Source organism: Podarcis muralis, chromosome 15 (genome assembly GCF_964188315.1).
Source record: "Podarcis muralis chromosome 15, rPodMur119.hap1.1, whole genome shotgun sequence".
Taxonomy (NCBI): domain Eukaryota; kingdom Metazoa; phylum Chordata; class Lepidosauria; order Squamata; family Lacertidae; genus Podarcis; species Podarcis muralis.
This window is the reverse complement of record NC_135669.1, coordinates 33,497,415-33,516,021: the sequence shown is the minus strand read 5'-3', so window position 1 is coordinate 33,516,021 and position 18,607 is coordinate 33,497,415. Positions and strand designations below refer to the sequence as shown.

The following is an 18,607-nucleotide window of genomic DNA, read 5'->3' as shown; positions in this document are numbered from 1 at the left end:
AAATTGGACTGGAATCCTGCAATTTATTCAGTTATTATTTTGTTGCCCATTAGCATTATCAAAAGTGTCATAAGGCTACCAAATGCATAACACTGCTGAAGATTATAAAAACTGTTTTTAAGAGAAAGTTCCTCAAAAAGCAGGATATATAATCAGGCCTGTGTTGAGCTTGTCTGAAGCCCAGGGCGGGAGTCTTATTAGAATAAAGTTATAAGCAGGCAGTCCAGTTACATAAGATGGCAAGGTAGCTTGGATAAACCTGGGAAATTTGAAAAAATGAAAGTCCAAACACTTTTAATGCTCTACTCTACACTGATCTAATGAGTATTGTGCACTTCTCAACTATGCTTGCAAAACTACTTCTAAACATCTCATTCTTGCCCAAGCCCTGCCAATGCAAGATAATGCCAGCAGCAGACATGTGGTTCTGACAAACTTGTAGGCTATGAGATGCACCACCTCCTAATATGATCTGACGCTACACAATAGTACACTGTAACACAGGTCCAGATTTTACTGTTCAAGCCTTGCAGTGCCTATGAAAAAACCCAAAAGGCTGCAAAGGCTAAAAATCTCTTTGGATGAAGCTGTGTGCAGGCACATTTTCAAGTCACATGGAACTCTTATCTAAGATAGACTGTGAATGCTCCATATGTAAGAAGACTTTACCTTGCTGTGGTAGGCATAATATAAACAATAAAATTAGCTATTTCTCAGCTGTAGAGAATGCATGGCTTTATGCCTCAAATTCCAAATCAAATCAATTTACTTGAAAGTCATTAGTTTCCATTTCTGCCAGTAGAACATTTTTTGAAAATTACTAGATCAAAAGGCATGCACATGCCTACTTTATTTCAATAGGTTTAGGCATACCTAACACCACAAAGGATATTGCAGCTGAAACCTAATACCCTTTATCAATACCACTCAGCACTGCTGCATTTTTAGCAATCCCAAGATACCAGCAACATCAACTTTTAAATAAGGAATTTTACAGGGAAGCCCTATTGCCATGATCAGGAAGACAAAATGAAGAGAAATCGGTCTGAAGTTCTTGGTTTTCTGTTAATTTCACAAGTCAATTCATCAATCCTTGGTTGAAAGGCCTCTTGGCAAAGCATGCAGATTTTACCCTCTTGCCTAGGCAAATTTCAGAGCCACTGAGCTGTTGTTTTGGGCCAACTGATTCCGCCCCCCGCCCCTGATTTATATTTTGACAATTTATCTGCAGATGCCATCAAGAGTCTATGTTAGGTATCAGACGCTGCATGAAGACCTAATATACAAAGGACAGCAGAGAATGAATGGGGGTGAATTTACCCGCCATCGGGTGAAGCCGCTGAGTGAGCTGGGTCCATATGCTACATGGGCTTGTGCAGACTTGATGAATTTTTTCTTGACTGATTTCAACTGCTCTGGGGACGGAGTTTTGGGCAGCTGCTTCCGGAAGTTTTTCCCCCAGTGAGATCTGACCTAGACAAAGAGAGAAGCGTATTAAACTTACATATAAAATAATAATATACAGAATATCCTAGGTTTCTTCTGAATGTATTAACCTGCCCAGGTGTTGAGATTTTTAGGCTCAGACCTTGCTCCAGGTGCTCCATCAGGTGAGATGGACAGCAACTGAAAACTCATACCAAGTAAAATGGGGAAGTTTGGTGATGGTTTTCAATCTGTAAATTACTTTCTGTTTTATGAGCAGATTCCTCGTGTTCACTTATTATTTCTATTCCAATACATGGCATTTTTAACTACTTGTCTGTTCTTCACAAACATGAGAGCTGGTGATACAAACTGCAATCTGTTGTCCACCCAATGGTCAAATTGGGTCAAACTGACAGGTAAATGAAAGCTGAGATGGGCGCTTGCTAAAAGCAGGTGCTCAAGTGTCTCCTTCACTATTAGTCCAGTTTGGCTGCAGGTCTAGAACATGCCGAAGTGAACTTAAGGCTATGTGAATAAACCATAGGTTAATAGAAAAGGCAATACTGAACCATAAAGATAGTTATTTACAGTCAAGATGGAGTCAGTAAAAAAAATTACTTAATCTTCTTGCAAGAAGAGAAATTATTTTATTATAGTGATGTTGGAATGTTGAAACACATCTATTGATAGAAAACACATTATAAAATGTAAACATTACTTCATGTCAATAGCAGTTAGTGAAAGTTAAGTGAGGCAGAAATAAGAAGAAGATATATAAGGCTGTGCACCCAGAAAAGGACAGGATGCAGCAGAACAAAAGAGGTAAAGACAATGTTCCTCACCTGACTGTAATCTAGAGCAGCTGAGGTACCACTCTGAGATTAAAACTAAGCTCATTTAATTTTTTTTAATTTGCTTGCTGTGCTATTATCTTCATGCTAAGTTTTAATCATACTTGTCCTACGTTTAAAGGAAAGGACATAGATGCCACACAAAACCTCTGCTGAACCCACGGGAGTTGGCGTATCCACCCCTTCAAAGATACGGTAATGCATTTCTAAAAGTACAATACTAAACATGTCTGCTCACTATGTAAACCTGCTTATTGGAGACATCTGCAACAGTCAGCAGTCAAAGCTGTAGAAGTTACTACATTTATATCCAAATGCCTGCAGACAGACAGGTCATGTATCCACAGCAGTGACCAGATGAGAAATGCCTGCTGGGAGGAGTGTAGAGAGAAGAAACACTATGCGGCATCTGTAAAAGTGAAACTGGGTGCCTTCATCTGCCCCAGATGCAATAAAACACGTTTCTCCCACATTAGTTTCTATAGCCACAGCAGGCACTGTAACTCTCCAGCGGTTTGACTTTACCCTTGATGGCACACTCTTCCATTGCCTCTAGAGACAGGTGGATGCCAACATTTATATCCAACCTTTCTTTTCCAAGGCGCACAGGATGGCTGCCTTCCACCCACTGTATCATCACAACCCTGTAAGGCTGAGAGAGTATGCCTAGCTCGAAGTGTGTGTGTGGGGGGGGGAGTTTCATGCCTGAGTGGGGATTATAAATTGGGTCTCCCAGTCCTAGGCTAACCCTGCCATGAAGGCAGCATCCCCTTTGTTTGGATCAGTTTCTCTTACATTTATGAAGATCCCCAAAATGTGCCTATTTCAGATCTTATCTATTTGGTTATTGCGACTGTCTTTTCTTACCCATTTCTTCCTTATTACATGCAGTGCTTTTTTCTGGGGTGGGGGGACACAGGGGTATGCATACCCCTAAACATTTTGTGAATCTAAGTTTGGCCTCATTGAGGGGCAGGATTTCAATATGAGTAGGAAAATGAGAGCACCCCTAAACATTTTTTAAGGAAAAAAAGCACTGATTACATGTATCTATTTTATTTAAGGTTGTAATTCCATCAATGCTAATTCTATTATTTATACCGTACAGCTTTTAAAATATATATATATAATGTGCAGTTTTCTTTTATGCTCTCAAAAAATATAACCATCACATGGCTTACCCTACTGGTCAGCTCTCGACTATTGACAACTCTCACATGGCTGGCCAGCTTGGTGATATCCTTGCCATTCAGTTGTCGGAGATTTTGCAGAAGAAACATGACCTTATAGTCATCACTGGGCTGGGGGGCAGGCAAGAAAAGAAAGCAGCCTTACAAGATGCCCTTTAAGTAAATCTCGCCAACTGTACTCCAAACCAAGCATTTCATATAGACTATGTATGGCCCAGGGCCGGCCCACTAAAGAGGCAAGGTGAAGCAACCACACTTGAAAGCAGGATCCACAGGGGCAGCCGATTCGGCCTCAAAGGAATGCATCACCCATTGCTGTTGTAGCTGCCGTGGAGGTACCAATGGCTGTGGAGAATTCCTTGGAAGCCAAATCTGCCTCCTCCTTGGCAGCCCCCACCCCTCATAGTGCCTCTACCGCGGCCTCTCAGAGAATAGGAGACACTGCTGGCCTCCTCCCACCCCTAGGGAATAAATGATGGGTGTTGCCCTCTGGGTTTTAGTGGGCTCTGCACCTGACTGGCTTGATTCAGAGCAGGCCTCTTTCTTTCCTTCCCCCTTCCCCCCCGCATGGAAGCCTTTGTTTCCCACTTCAGTTGTTGAGTAAGGCTGATTTGATCGTTCCCCTTGTTTCTGATGTAGATCTTTTTTCCATCCTTGTTCCCGATTTAGATCTTCACTCACCCCTGCTTCCCTGATGGTGGGAGGGCTGTGCCATTTTTGTGGTTGGCCTCAGGTGCCAAAATGTCTTGGGTCGGCCCTGGTATGGCCCGCCTACTGTGACAACTAAGAGAGTTAGCCAGCAATTGAGATTTTAGATTTTAAAGCATTCCTTTAAAAAAATTGAAAACATTAAGTAACATTTGGCTGTTAAGTGTCAAAGGAACAAACGTTTAAAGAAAAGAAAAATGCCTGTAATTATTGTGAATCCACAAAAGGTATGTAACTGGTCAAGTCAACATATTTCAGTTTCTCTAAAGTCCATGCAACAGTAATAGCTAACTCGCAACAGTAACAAAAATGAATATTTATCTTGCAGGGTCTAGCACAGGCTGATCTAATGCATGGCCCAAGGGCTGCTTGAGGCCCTCGTGAACATTTGAGCCACCCGCCTCCCACCTGCCTTTCTAAAGCTGAAAAAGCACTAACTAGGCTTTGGGCGTGGTCTGCGGGTTCCGTGTCATAGTACTCTTATGCCTACTTGGTATGAAAAGTTGGGTCGCCCTTTTCCAGCAGATCTTGCATTCAGGATGAACTTGGACCATGTTACAGATCCACCTCCTATCTTTCATTGGGTATAACCCCAAGGGACAATGAAATGCCTGAACAGGTGTGGGAGTTGATTGACACATCGGCAGTCCCACTCACCCTCCCCCATTGAGGCATGCAAAAAATGGCATACATTTAATCTCTATTGCTCAAAGAGCTAGAAACTTGACTTTTAAAAAGTAGGGGGAGGAAGAACACTCAGCTTCTCACAGGGGCATTGCATCCCCTTTCACCACCTGAGACAAGACGATAATATTATAATCACCATCAGAGCTCTCCAGGTTTAAGCTGAAAGCCTAGCAAGCCTTAGAAACCCTGTTAGCTGTCAAACACTGTACTTACTGTCAGATATACATTGTTCAGATAGGTTAGCTCCTCCAGCTGTGGAAACTGCTTCAGGGATGTCACGTCTTCCAGGTTGTTGTTGTCACAGTTTAGGATACGGAGGTTTGGCAAACTGAGATTGTCAGGGAGCCTCTCCAGCAAGTTGTCAGAGAGGTCGAGTTCTTGGAGGTGGCGGAGATGAGAAAATAACTGTGGTTCCAAGTCTTCTGTTGTTATCTGCAACTTGGACAAGCTGAAGAAGAAAAAGGTTCTGCACACTACTGACCCCCATGCCATCAAACATTTTGCAATGCTTTATGGTAAGTATAAAGTGGGATGTTGAGATAATTATATATTTATTCACAGCAGCAAAAATGTCAACAGCCTGGGGGGGAAGAAAGTACTTCCATTTCTGTTACAATTGGTTTTATAGGCCAGATATATATATATATATATATATATATAGTTATACAGGTAATGCTTAAACTTACATATTATATCTGGACCTGCACAAATGAAATGAAAACCTACTTGTAAAGAAACTGAATTTTGGAATGATAAATTTAGTAAGAACATCCATACCTGTACATTGTTTATGATGGTGTAATGAATGAATCTCTTTCACATTAGCTTTTATATTAATAAATTTATTAATGACTGAAGCGGGGAGGAAGAAATCCCAACAGTATAGACTGTTGGAAAAATCTCTGTTTTCCAGCAGAGGTTAATTTGTTAATTAGTGGTTAATTTTGCAACTAGGCTCAGCAAAGCACAGCTCCCCTGCCCCAAAATTTTCAGCACCAAGATTCAACCCAGAAGATCTAAAATAGTATGTGGAGTTTTCAAAGCAATACAAGCAAAAACTGTATTTCAGCAATAGTAGCTAATGAACAGTAAAGGCCAGAAATGGTTTGTGAAGTAATCAAGATCTTAGGGGCGAAACCCTATCCTACAACCTAAAAAGGATAAAGTAGCGATCTGGGAACTTGACAGTCTGTAAGTATGATCGTTAAGGAGAACCTCTCATATTTGGGGGTGAGGACAACAGCATGAGAGGTAGCTACCTTAATGCCCTATTTGTGAGCTTCTTGGTGCCATCAAACTGGCTGCTGTTGGAAACAGGAAGCTGGACTAGATGGGAGGGCAGGGCTCTTGTTCAGGAACTCTTACAGATCACAGCACCATCTTAATTGGAAACTTTGGTTTTTTTAAATTATAAAATGCTTCCTGAATTGTACCTGCCCCATTTGAAAATGCATTTTAAGGACTGTAACCAAGCAGAAAAAGGACTCGATCCTCATTGGCTGAGAAAAAGGGCTCCGTCCTCATTGGTAGATGAATATTTACCAATATTTATTGGTAGAATGCATTGCTTGGAAATGCATGCTCAGTTTTACATTTCTGTGATTTGAGGCATTTAATTTAATGCCCTGATTTTTCTGTGAAAGTAATATTACAATCGCTTAAGCAACTCAAATTACTAAGATCTAACTGCACCAATTATATCTTTCTTCTTTTATAAACAAATGACTGCACTTACTTCAGAATTTTGATTTTTCGCAGCCTTGTAGATTTAGGCACTGCCCTTTCCAACAGAAGTTCTGTGGTAATTTTGGACATTTTTAATCTTTTCTGGTTTTCTGCAAACCCAAAAATATTGGATGAAAACTTCCTGGTGGAAAAAAGAGAGAAAGAATGAGAGCACAATCCTAATCCAGTAGCAATAAATTGTGTTGCCAAACAGAAACAAAGTAATCTGCCGTTGGAGCCAAAGGCTGAGAGTTTTAAACAACCATCTCTCTGTGAGAATATAGAAAGAAAAGTAGAATACTGTATTACCAAATCTCTTGTATTCAATTGCAAGCTGGAGACATCAACTCCACGGAAGCCTACAAGTGGGTTCTGTTGTGTACATAATGTTATTACAGCTGCTTTGTGTTCAAAACAAAAACTATGTAACTTGAATTATACTAAGCAGGAAACTTCATATTTGTATAAAGTTTAACATACAGCCAAGTTAATGACTGCTTTTGTATCTATCTGCAGATTTATCTCTAAGAACTTTCATCCTGTACCCGGAAACTGTCCTTCAGGGACTTAGAAACCGTATGCTAATTTTGGGGGTTCTTTAATTGTGAAAAGTTGAGATTTACAGAGAATAAAGGTACCTATTTAAATGTATTCATAACAGTAATGAACCCTGAAGCATCCCAGAACTGTGCATCTATTCCTTGAAAGGGATAGCCCCATCCAGGGCAAGTATGCAGCCTAATTCCTGGACCTGGGACGAACCCATCTTACTAGGACGCTCAATTTATTAGCACTTATCGAACCCATAATTGCATGTAGGCACTGGTTTAGGACATGCAAATAGCAATTCCTGATTCAGATGCTGCAGAGAAATACAGCTGGGTGTCATCAGCATCCTAGTTACACTTTGTTCCAAAACTCCTAATGACACTCTCCAGCTGCTTCAGATATATACATTCAACAGCATGGGGGGGGGGAGATCCTGCCCTATAGCAGCTGCCAAGGGGCAGAGGCACATTTGCCCAGTACTAGTCTCTGGAACCAAACCAGTATTGAGGCGTGAAACCACTGTAAAACATTGTCCCCAACTCACAGGAGACCATGGTCAAGCATAGCAAAGGGGAACAAAGGGATCCTACAAGGCTGTACTCCCCTTGTCCTTCTCCCAATAAAAGTCATCTATTGGGGAAACCAAAGGAGATAATATCCTAAAACTGGACCTCAAGTCAGGCTAGAACGAGCCAAGATAATCAGTCTCATAGAAAGGTGTCTGCAGCTGAACATCCACCATCTGCTTTAAGCAAAACAAACCACAATTCCTGGTTTGGACCGAACACTAAACTAAGGATTGTGGCTTGTTGCATGCAGCACAGTTGTTGTTGTTTAGTCGTGTCCGACTCTTCATGACCCCATGGACATGCAGCAGAGACATAACTACAATTTGCCATGATGTGCAAACTGGGCCATGATGTGCAAACAGGGCAAATCTGCTGTCTCACTTGTACCATTTACAACTAGTGAGTGGGTTGAAGGATCCTGCTTTTATATTTTGTGAATTGTTGCATATATGATACCTTGTCTTGCAAAGCACCTTCGGATTTGTTTCTGAATAAAGGGGGGGGGGGCAAAAACAACAACACCAAAGCCATATGCATTACTGTTACTACCTATCAATTCTGAGAGCAGGGAGACTGAGGTTTACATGGAAAGCACAGTCTTAATGGCTGTGCACTCTGAACGAACGCTCTCTGTGGTTAAACGCGGGTTGCCCCCACGCATATTTAGGCAGGGCTGCTACTGCTTTAATTTCATTTTTAAAACCCGTGGTCGTCGTCCCCGCCGTACCACTCAGCTCCCACCATGATCCGGGGGTTTTCGTTGAGGGGAATGGGAAATGTCTTAAACGGAAAAGGGCGGTGTGGCGGGAAAAAGCGGGGGGGGGGGGAGGAATAAACCTCCGAGGCGGGAGTTAGCGAGGAGGATCCTCTCCCTGAGGTAAACCACCTCACGCTGGCATCCGAGGTGCGGGGGGGGGGGCGCGGAAGACCCGCGCGGCCCGTTTCCGAGGGGCGGCATTGTCTCAAAAACCAAGGCGAGGGGCAGTGAGGGGCCGGCAGCTGCTCCCCTTGTCTGAGAACAGAGAGACGGTGGCGGGGGCCCCCAGAAATTTCCTCTTCCCACCCCACTCATCTTGAGGTGGGGAGGCGGCCAAAAAGACACCCCCTCCCCCCCGTGGCTGCGTAGGTGGCAACGGGAGAAACGGCCCGCGACGGCATTTTTTTTTTTCTCTTCTAAAACACACAAAGCCCAGCACTACAACTCCCGCCATGCCCCGGGAGGGCCCGAGAATGCTTTTCTTGCAGGCGCGCCGCGCAAGGCGCTGCTGGGAAATCGAGTCCGCCCTCCTCCCCGCTGCTAAAGCCACCACCAGTCCGGCGGGGCCTTGGGAGAAGAACGTTGGGCGACGGGCCGCCTCCCCTCAGCCTCCCCGCCGCGTGCGCGCCTGAGGCGCCTCGAGCGCAGCCATCTCCACCCCCACCAGCCCCGCTCTCCTCCTCCTCGGCCCCGGGGCCTTTATTTTTTTTTACCTCAGGCGGGCGAAGGGGCTCCTGCTCCTGCCGCCGCCGCCAGGGCTCGGCGAACCGGAAGCTCCGAGGGAGGCCCTCCCGACAAGGCCGGTGGCGGCGGCAAGAGCTACCGGGGTCGGGATGGAGGAGGAGGCGGCGTTGGCGGCCTCCGCTGCTGCTGCTGCTGCCGCCTCCGGAGGACGGGGAGCGGGAGGCGAGCCCGGGGGCTGCTGCGGGTGCAAAGGGGTCCGCGGCTGCCTGCTCTGCGAGGCCGCTCCGCCCCCGCAGGTACCACGCGCGGCATCGGAGGAGGAGGAGTGATGGTGGGGGAAGTGGGTGGGCATTCAGGGGCGAGGGGGAAGGTTTGGAGGAAGCGGGGAGGTGTGTGTGTGGGAAGAGGAGGGGGAAGGAGCCCCTGCCTGCTGCCTTCGGCCGAGGGGCGCGCGCCTCTTGAGGGGGCGCAGAGGGCAGGCGCCCACCGCGCGGGCGGCGAGAAATTGCCGCAGTAATAGTAGCGGGTGGGGGAGGAAAGGGGCCGCAGGAGCCACTTCGCTGCGAGGAAAGGTTTGGGGCTCCTTTAGTTTGGGGGGAAAGGCGCGGGAAAAGTGACACGATCGTGGCAATCATGGAGAAAGTGGGTAGAGGGAAAGTGTTTTCCCGCCTCTCTCGCTTAACACTCGAACTCGCGGACATCCCGCGAAGCTGAATGTTGGGAGATTCAAGAGGGAAAAGCCCTTCTTCACGCAGCAGCACATCGTTAAAACTGTGAAACTCGCTTCCCGTTCATTGATGTCCATGAAATGAAATACTAACAAGGATTCTTTCGAAGCGTTGATTCTATCATGCAAAATAGACCGCTCGGCTTTGGAACACATTTTTTAGAAGGAAAGCCGGACTAGGTTTTCAGATACATTACAATTGAATAACTTGTTAAAGAAATTCCCCAAGTAACTGATGTGGTAGTTTGAAAGTCTTGTTTATTCCGTTATATTTTACTCCAAGAAGACCCATTTATCCTAAATAGAACCTAATAGGGCAGACATGAAAAACGTGCTAAGAAGAAGGCATGCTTGGCAAATCCACACTGTGATCAACTCCAGCCCGGAAACCAATGTCCCCACTGTGGAAGGACGTGTGGATCCAGAATTGGCCTCCGCCATTGAAGGGAGAGGGAAGGGTCCTCAATAATATCAGGACCCGAACTAACTGCTGCAGTTGTGGTTAAGCAGATAGCAGCAGCTGTGGTTAAAACCGCAATTGCTTCAGCTATGTAGGCCAGAAGCTGTTTCCTGCTTCATGCTTCCTGCTTCAGTAATGCAAGAGAAGAAGAACACACATAGAAGGGAGGGAGGGGAGCTTAGCTAGCCATATGCCATATAAGGTACAGTGGTGCCTCGCAAGACGAAATTAATTCGTTCCGCAAGTTTTTTCTTCTTGCGAGTTTTTCGTCTTGCGAAGCACGGTTTCCCATAGGAATGCATTGAAAATCAATCAATGCGCTCCTATGGAAACCGCCTTCAGACCAGGTCCGGGGACAGTCTGTCCCCCGACCTCTTCTGAAGGCTGGGGGGGGGACAAGGGCTTTTCTTCCCACCCCCAGCATTTTAAAAAAACCCCGGACAGCGGAGGACTTCTCCGCTGTCCGGGGTGATTTTAAAATGCTGGCGGGCGGCAGCGAAGCCTCCGCTGCCGCCCGCCAGCATTTTAAAATCGCCCCGGGACAGCGGAGGACTTCTCCACTGTCCCGGGGCGATTTAAAAGCCCCCGGGAAGGCAGGCAGGGGGGAGCAAAGACTTTTGCCCCCCGCCGGCCTTCAGAAGAGGTCCTGGACCTCTTCTGAAGGCCGGCGGGGGGCAAAAGTCTTTGCTCCCCCCCGCCTGCCTTCAAAAGCCGTCCGGGATAGCGGAGAAACAAAGGCTGGCGGCGGGAGGAGGTCTCTCCGCCCCGCCGCCAGCCTTTGGAGGAGGTCCGAGGACAGTGGGGAAGACGCGCTGCGCTTCCCCGCTGTCCCGGAGATTTCCCTATGGGCTTTCGTCTTGCGAAGGAAGCCCATAGGGAAATTCGTTTTGCGAAGCGCCTCCAAAACTGAAAACCCTTTTGTCTAGCGGGTTTTCCGTCTTGCGAGGCGTTCGTCTTGCGGGGCACCACTGTAATAAGTTGTAACCTTGCCAGCTGATTGGGGAGACGAATGTACGCTCCCAGGTATAAAAATGCTTGCTGAACACAGTATAGGGGCCGCCAGTCTTTGGAAGATATTCCACTGGCTGCCTCTGCGCAGATCTCAATAAAACTCTTTTCTCTGAAGAAGTTGCTTCCCTGGTGCTTTTGTTCTCTCCTCGGTCCTGGGCAAGCGGGCAAATGAATCCCCTGTAAACTAAGGCTTCACCATCACTTATGGACTCATTGTTAAAACCGTGTTTATGGAAAACAATCTTACTCGGCTATGAGTGATCGCCAAAGAAGAAGAAGATTTTTTAAAAAATGTGTTCCCATTGAGATCCCAATATTAAAATTTGGGTAGCTCTTAGAAATAGTAAATAATCAATACAATCTTTTGGAAGTTTTCAATTGTAACTTTTTTGCAATGTTAAATTTTAAAGTAAGTCCATCATGTGACATATCATATTAGAGCCCATGAAGTTCTGAAGAGATTGGTGTTTTTGTTTTGACATATCTCAATTCTTGGCTGAGCTTTTAAGGTTTTTGTGTAGTCTGACAAGGTCAAAATCGTCAATTTTTTTGAAATTTCAAACCCTCCTAACTCAAATGGGATGAGACATTAAAATTTTAGATTTAAACTTAGTTTTAATCATATTCACACCTCAAGATGCTAAGCTACCACTTAAAATAACAATAATGTTCACAACCTGTCACTTCACACTCGGCCCGAGGAGAAAGTGCACAGTGCCTTCCCCTCATCAATGATCAGTAGTGTCATAGGCTGTACTGCTTGCATTCTTTAACCTTTATTGTTTGCCTTTCTTTTACAATGGAAAAGACAAGGAGGGCTTCCATCAGAAGTTATAAAACAACCAACCTATAAACATCAAAGACAGACATGAACCATCACCAAGGGTGGTGCCTTCAATCATGTCAGCACACAAAAGCCGAAGCTACTGTCCAATACAACCGTTAGCCCTAAGGCACAAGTGAGGAACTTGTGATTAGATTCTAACTTCCATCAAGGGGCCCTTCTGAAATAACGTTTTCCACATGCTCAAGTGGCATACAGGGACAGATCTACTATGAAACTAATGAAGCTTAAGCTTCAGGGGCCCCAATTCTGGAGGAGCCCCAGAAGTGACTTTAGTCCGTATTGCTTAAAATTTTGGGGTCTGGTAGATGCGGGTGGCGCTGTGGGTTAAATCACAGAGCCTAGGGCTTGCTGATCAGAAGGTCGGCGGTTCGAATCCCTGCAATGGGGTAAGCTCCCATTGCTCAGTCCCTGCTCCTGCCAGTTAGAAAGCACGCAGTGCAAGTTGATAAATAAGTACTGCTCCAGCGGGAAGGTAAACGGCGTTTCCGTGCGCTGCTCTGGTTTGCCAGAAGTGGCTTAGTCATGCTGGCCACATGACCCGGAAGCTGTACGCCGGATCCCTCGGCCAATAAAGCGAGATGAGCACCGCAACCCCAGAGTCATCCGCGACTAGACCTAATGGTCAGGGGTCCCTTTACCCTTTAGACCAGTTTGAGTCACATTACTCAAATTGATTGATTTTTTGTTGTATATACTTCAACAATCCCAAAGTTTTGAGAGTCAGTAGCACAAATGTTATAAAGGTATTGTGATCTGTTGTGGAACAACCCCATTGAAGAATACATTAGCTACCCAGACCTTGCTACTGGTTGCAAAGGGGCCCACATGAGAGTCCAAGCTTCAGGGCCCCCAAAATGTACGTCTGCCACTGGTGGCATAACACCTTTGGGCTGTAATCCTATATGCACTTTTCTAGGTTGTAAGCCCTATTTGTCACAGGAGAACTGCCAAATAAGGTGCATATTTTGAACTGTGTTTGCAGCAGCGGTTTGGGGAACAGAACTTACTTGATCAAAAATATTTAGAAGGGCTGTCACAACTAAAGGAAAATTGGGCTGCAATTCTGTACATGCTTCCTTGGGAGAAAGTACCATTGAATTCAGTGGGATAGCATTGTCAAGCCTATTTCTTTAAGAATTATTACTTCTCAATTGAAGGGACATATTTTGCTTTCTATTAAACCTCTTTCACCATCTACTTGATAACAAAATAACTTTACAAACCAAGCATGGTGCATATGAAAATTATTTGTCATACCACTCCTTTGTATAATCCCATTTATATTATAATTATGTCCACCTGTGTTATAAGGACGCCAAATGCAGAAAGCTTTGAAACCAATTATTTCAGATTATTATTTTAACTATAAGTGGTCAGAAATGACTAATAACAGAATCAGAAGTAAAACAAATGCTTACTCACTTTGCCTTTCAAAAACCTTTCAAAAAAGAACTTTTTTTTTTTGCTTTTGTCTTGCCACTTTTTAACTTCCTTTTAGTGCCAACAGATGGATAATAAGTATCATATGCTATTTCAGGTGTTAAGAAGCTCCTTCATCAGAAAAAGCATTAATGTAACACTGTGTGATTCAGTAGATAATTTTAGTATCTGAAAGGCTTCCCTTAAATCATCCTTAAGCCTCAAGGAAGATAATGAAATCATAACAACAATTGTTTTTTTCTACAAAAGCACATTGTTACTGTCACAGAACAACAAAAAATACAGATTTGATCATGCAAGTGGGACTACTGCTACCTGTTCCTGTTCTTGAGTATCCATACTGAAAATGCAAAAGTCTAATTTGCTGTCTCTTCTTTTCTCAGATAAGTGCAAATTTTGTGTACTGTCCACTGACTGGCTTTGCTGTGGGAGAAAAGCAATCAGAATTTGCAGGCTGGGCCTTTCCATTTCCAGGAGTCTTTTTACTGGAAGGGTTTATAAGTGCAGATGAAGAATGCAAGATGGTTGAGCTGATGGACTGCAGTGCTTGGAAGCCATCACAGTCTGGCCGAAGAAAACAGGTCTTGTCCTCAAATTGAAATTCCTTCAACCCCAACTCATCTGTTTTTTTTAAATGTGCATGGCTTTCCCCTCTTCCTCCTCATCTCCCTCTTTCTGCTTCAAATGGTGCGGTGGTTAGTGTGTTGGACCAGCACTGGGGCAACGTGAGTTCCAATAGCCACGTATACAGCTTTTCCAATATGACACCTGCATACACAGCCTAATTTATTTCTTTTAAAGTATTTTTGTATGTATGTATGTATGTATGTATGTATGTATGTATGTTATTGCCATCCAGAAGTAGGGCTGTGCATTGAATCACCATATTGTTGAAATAACATCATGATAAGTCTTTCAACAAAGCAATATACAGTGGTGCCTCGCAAGACGAAATTAATTCGTTCCGCAAGTCTCTTCGTCTTGCGAGTTTTTCGTCTTGCGATGCACGGTTTCCCATAGGAATGCATTGAAAATCAATTAATGCGTTCCTAGGGAAACCGCCTTCAGACCAGATCCGGGGACAGTCTGTCCCCCGACCTCTTCTGAAGGCTGGGGGGGGGCGAAAGTCTTTGCTCCCCCCGCCTGCATTCAAAAGCCCTCCGGGACAGCGGAGAAACGTGCTGCGTTTCTCCGCTCTCCCGGGAAGGCAGGCAGGGGGGAGCAAAGACTTTTGCCCCCCGCTGGCCTTCAGAAGAGGTCCAGGACCTCTTCTGAAGGCTGGCGGGGGGCAAAAGTCTTTGCTCCCCCCCTGCCTTCAAAAGATGTCCGCCCAGGGTTCGCGGACCTCTCCGCAAGAAGCGGCAGCGCCGCCGCAGCTTGCGGAGAGTTGCCGGCATGCCGAAGCCTGGGCGCGCTGAGATCAGCGCGCCCAGGCTTTGCGGCCCCGCCCCCGGCATCGGGGCATGGTCCCGATGGCGGGCGGCGGGGGGAGGCGTTCCCGCCCGTCCACCGGCATCAGGGCATGGTCCCGATGGCGAGCGGCGGGGGGAGGCGTTCCCGTCCGCCGCCCGGCATCGGGGCATGGTCCGGGGCTTTTAAATTGCCCCGGAACAGCGGAGAAATCCCCCGCTGTCCCGGGGCTTTTTAAAATGCTGGTGGGCGAGAGCGGAGGCTTTGCTCCCGCACGCCAGCATTTTAAGATCGCCCCGGACAGCGGAGAAGTCCCCCGCTGTCCCGGGGCTTTTTAAAATGCTGGCGGGCGACAGCGGAGGCTTCGCTCCCGCCCGCCAGCATTTTAAGATCGCCCCGACAGCGGAGAAGTTCCCCGCTGTCCCGGGGCTTTTTAAAATGCTGGCGGGCGACAGCGGAGGCTTCGCTCCCGCCCGCCAGCATTTTAAGATCGCCCCGACAGCGGAGAAGTTCCCCGCTGTCCCGGGGCTTTTTAAAATGCTGGCGGGCGACAGCGGAGGCTTCGCTCCCGCCCGCCAGCATTTTAAGATCGCCCCGACAGCGGAGAAGTTCCCCGCTGTCCCGGGGCTTTTTAAAATGCTGGCGGGCGACAGCGGAGGCTTCGCTCCCGCCCGCCAGCATTTTAAGATCGCCCCGACAGCGGAGAAGTTCCCCGCTGTCCCGGGGCTTTTTAAAATGCTGGCGGGCGACAGCGGAGGCTTCGCTCCCGCACGCCAGCATTTTAAGATCGCCCCGACAGCGGAGAAGTCCCCCGCTGTCCCGGGGCTTTTTAAAATGCTGGCGGGCGACAGCGGAGGCTTCGCTCCCGCCCGCCAGCATTTTAAGATCGCCCCGACAGCGGAGAAGTTCCCCGCTGTCCCGGGGCTTTTTAAAATGCTGGCGGGCGACAGCGGAGGCGCTTCCCCGCTGTCCCGGAGATTTCCCTATGGGCTTTCGTCTTGCGAAGGAAGCCCATAGGGAACTTCGTCTTGCGAAGCGCCTCCAAAACGGAAAACCCTTTCGTCTAGCGGGTTTTCCGTCTTGCGAGGCGTTCGTCTTGCGGGGTACCACTGTACCTTGCAGATGATTTGCAGGTACAGTGTTTACTGCTCTGTTTGTTCTCTCCCTTCTCCTAAGGACAAGAAATGAAGATAAGTCCTTACAAACCAGCAAACTCTTTCAGCTTCACCAGTATCTTTTCATTTAGAGCTCAGCTAATTATGCAGAGTCTACTAATAAACCAGGGGAAACCCTCCCACAGCTAGACAATCAAAGAGGCAAAGTAAACAAAGAACTGGAAAGCACTTAATTCTTCCCTCACCAGTGAAAAAAAGAGGGGGAAGAGTTTTCATTTTCATTTTCTGGTGGTGTTTATGTCATTGGTTCCCCCTAAACAGCTTTCCTACATATTAAAAAGGGTGATTTTTTAAAAAATTTAAATTAAAGGAGACTAACTTTGCTTGCTGGCCCTCCCTCCCTCCCTTTGATAAAAAAAAGGAAAGATTGGTATTGTGAAGGCTTGGGGGGGGGCTTCTGTGGGGGGGATGGAGGGGAGAAGATTTAGCTGGCTGCCTTATACTGAATGGGAGGTTGGGTACTGTGAGAATGATGGTGAGGGTGTTTTTCAAAAGCAAATATGTGTCTACTCACAAGCAAGCCCTACTGAATTTAATGGGCTTACTCCAAGGAAAGTAGAAGCAAGTTTAGTTCATAAATAAGTTGAAAATATATTAAATAGAATATATGGAAGTTTATTTAATATTTTTATTAAATCTACTACTTCCTTACTTTTTAAGGCCCTCCACCACTGCAGGGAGCCTTGTCAAGGCCCTTGGCTACTGCAGGGAAGTGTGGCGCACCCTCCGCTGCTGTGGGGAGGTATGGCAGGAGCCTCTGCCCCTGTGGGGAGGCCCAGCAAGGCCCTCCGCCATGGCAGATATATATCATTATATATCGAGATATTGTGATATTTAGCTGGGGATATATATTGTGATGTTGAAAACCAGATATCACCCAGGCCTACCCAGAAGTACTCTGGGCAGCTTACAGTCATAAAGTGATGAAATATAGTATGATTAAGTGACAATATGATAAAAACAGCATGCAGTCTTAAATTTCCAGGAATGAGAGAGATCAAAACCTACTAATTAAAATCACAAAAGCGGTGGTTTTGGTTTAAAACAGTAAAATCACTTTGTTTTAAGGGGGCGGAGTCTTCACCTGGTGCTTGAATGACCATAAGAAAGGTGCCAGGCCATCCACTTCCGGGAATGGCATTCCACACCCAGAGTGTCACTGTTGAAAACACCGCCTCCCTGATAGTTACCTGCCACATGCCAAGAGCCACATGCCACAAGAGCCCCAGAGCACAGCTTCTGAAGAGGATCTTAAGGCTCCAGTGGGGATTAGATGGGGAAATATGATGCTTTAGTTATATGAAACCAACTTTACAGACAGAAATAACCACCATCACACCAGCAGGTGAGACAGGAAGACCTGTTTGCGCAAGTGAAAGTATGTTGCACAAGTGGGCTGCATGTCATTCTTACAGTTTCTTCTATTAAGGGACAGCTGTACTTAATAAACTGCATTGGTAGTGCTTGTAAGGTGTGTCAGCATTATTATTCTCATACTGCCATTTGTGGACTAAGGAGCAGCTTGTCTGAGGCTTCCTAGAGGCTTCATGGCCAAGGCAAGATTTGAACCGGGAAAAGTGAAGCAGTGCTTTGTACCAGCTCAAGTAACCTTTTCTCCTCCTCCTCCTCCTTCCTATAGGACTATGGCCCCAAAGTGAATTTCAAGAAGCGCAAGTTGAAAGCAGGCAGTTTTGCTGGCTTGCCCAGCTTCAGCCAGGGGATTGTGACTCGAATGAGAAGCCATTCTGTGCTCAAGGACTTCTCTCCAGTCGAGCAGTGCAACTTGGATTATGGCCCCGAGAGAGGGGCTGCTATTGACCCCCACTGGGATGATTGGTGGCTTTGGGGGGAACGCCTGGTTAGCTTAAACTTGCTTTCGGCAACTGTGCTCTCCATGTCTTGCGACTCAGAGGATCATATCCAGTTATTTCCAGCCTTTCTTCAAGACAGCAAGCAGGTACACAGCTCTCTGACCCATGCTGTTTCTCAGGAGCATTGGCCTAAAGAATCTACTTCTTTAGGAGGACTCAGAAGCACCACAAAGTGGGGAACTGACCCTTCTCCCCCCACAAAGTCAGTTTCGTCTAAAGAGGTTGTCGTCGCCATTCACTTACCTCAGAGATCACTAGTGGTTCTGTATGGACCGGCTCGCTATAGATGGAAACATGCCATTTATCGCCATCATATTAAAAGCCGCCGTATCTGCATCACCTTCAGAGAATTGTCTGCGGAGTTCAGTCTTGGAGGAGAACAGGAAGAATTGGGTCAAAAGCTCCTAAAAACAGCTCTGACATACCAGGGAATACCTGTATAGGCATCCATGTGGAGGAACGGAAACTCTTTAACTTGTTTGGATCCCCGGAAATTAAACTTCAAGGCCTTTCATAAA

The 18,607-nt window shown here is 46.2% G+C and overlaps 2 protein-coding genes across 4 annotated transcripts in view; one reads left to right on the top strand and one right to left on the bottom strand.

The window, feature by feature from the left end:
* The window catches only part of LRWD1 (leucine rich repeats and WD repeat domain containing 1), a 27,401-nt gene extending 18,094 nt beyond the window's left edge, over positions 1 to 9,307 (bottom strand). For 2 of the 3 annotated variants that reach the window (XM_028708677.2, XM_028708678.2), the window contains exons 1-5: positions 9,178 to 9,307; positions 6,600 to 6,731; positions 5,078 to 5,312; positions 3,461 to 3,580; positions 1,321 to 1,473 (exon numbers count right to left, since the gene is read on the bottom strand). In XM_028708677.2, coding sequence (XP_028564510.2) covers positions 1,321 to 1,473; positions 3,461 to 3,580; positions 5,078 to 5,312; positions 6,600 to 6,679 — 588 coding nt within the window. In that variant the 5' untranslated portion in view covers positions 6,680 to 6,731; positions 9,178 to 9,307. The remainder of the gene's footprint in view (positions 1 to 1,320; positions 1,474 to 3,460; positions 3,581 to 5,077; positions 5,313 to 6,599; positions 6,732 to 9,177) is intronic. The other variant, XM_077919649.1, reaches the window with a different exon arrangement.
* On the top strand, positions 9,298 to 18,607 carry ALKBH4 (alkB homolog 4, lysine demethylase). The gene is made up of 3 exons (XM_028708679.2): positions 9,298 to 9,444; positions 14,017 to 14,214; positions 17,858 to 18,607. Exons 1-3 carry the CDS (start codon positions 9,298 to 9,300, stop codon positions 18,530 to 18,532), a joined length of 1,020 nt encoding a protein of 339 aa, XP_028564512.2. The 3' UTR covers positions 18,533 to 18,607.

Coding starts and splice junctions, on each gene's coding strand:
- ALKBH4 (XM_028708679.2), top strand. CDS start 9,298: ATGGAGGAGGAGGCGGCGTTGGCGGCCTCCGCTGCTGCTGCTGCTGCC. Junction 9,445..14,016: donor AGGCCGCTCCGCCCCCGCAG/GTACCACGCGCG, acceptor TTCTTTTCTCAG/ATAAGTGCAAATTTTGTGTA. Junction 14,215..17,857: donor AGTCTGGCCGAAGAAAACAG/GTCTTGTCCTCA, acceptor TCCTTCCTATAG/GACTATGGCCCCAAAGTGAA.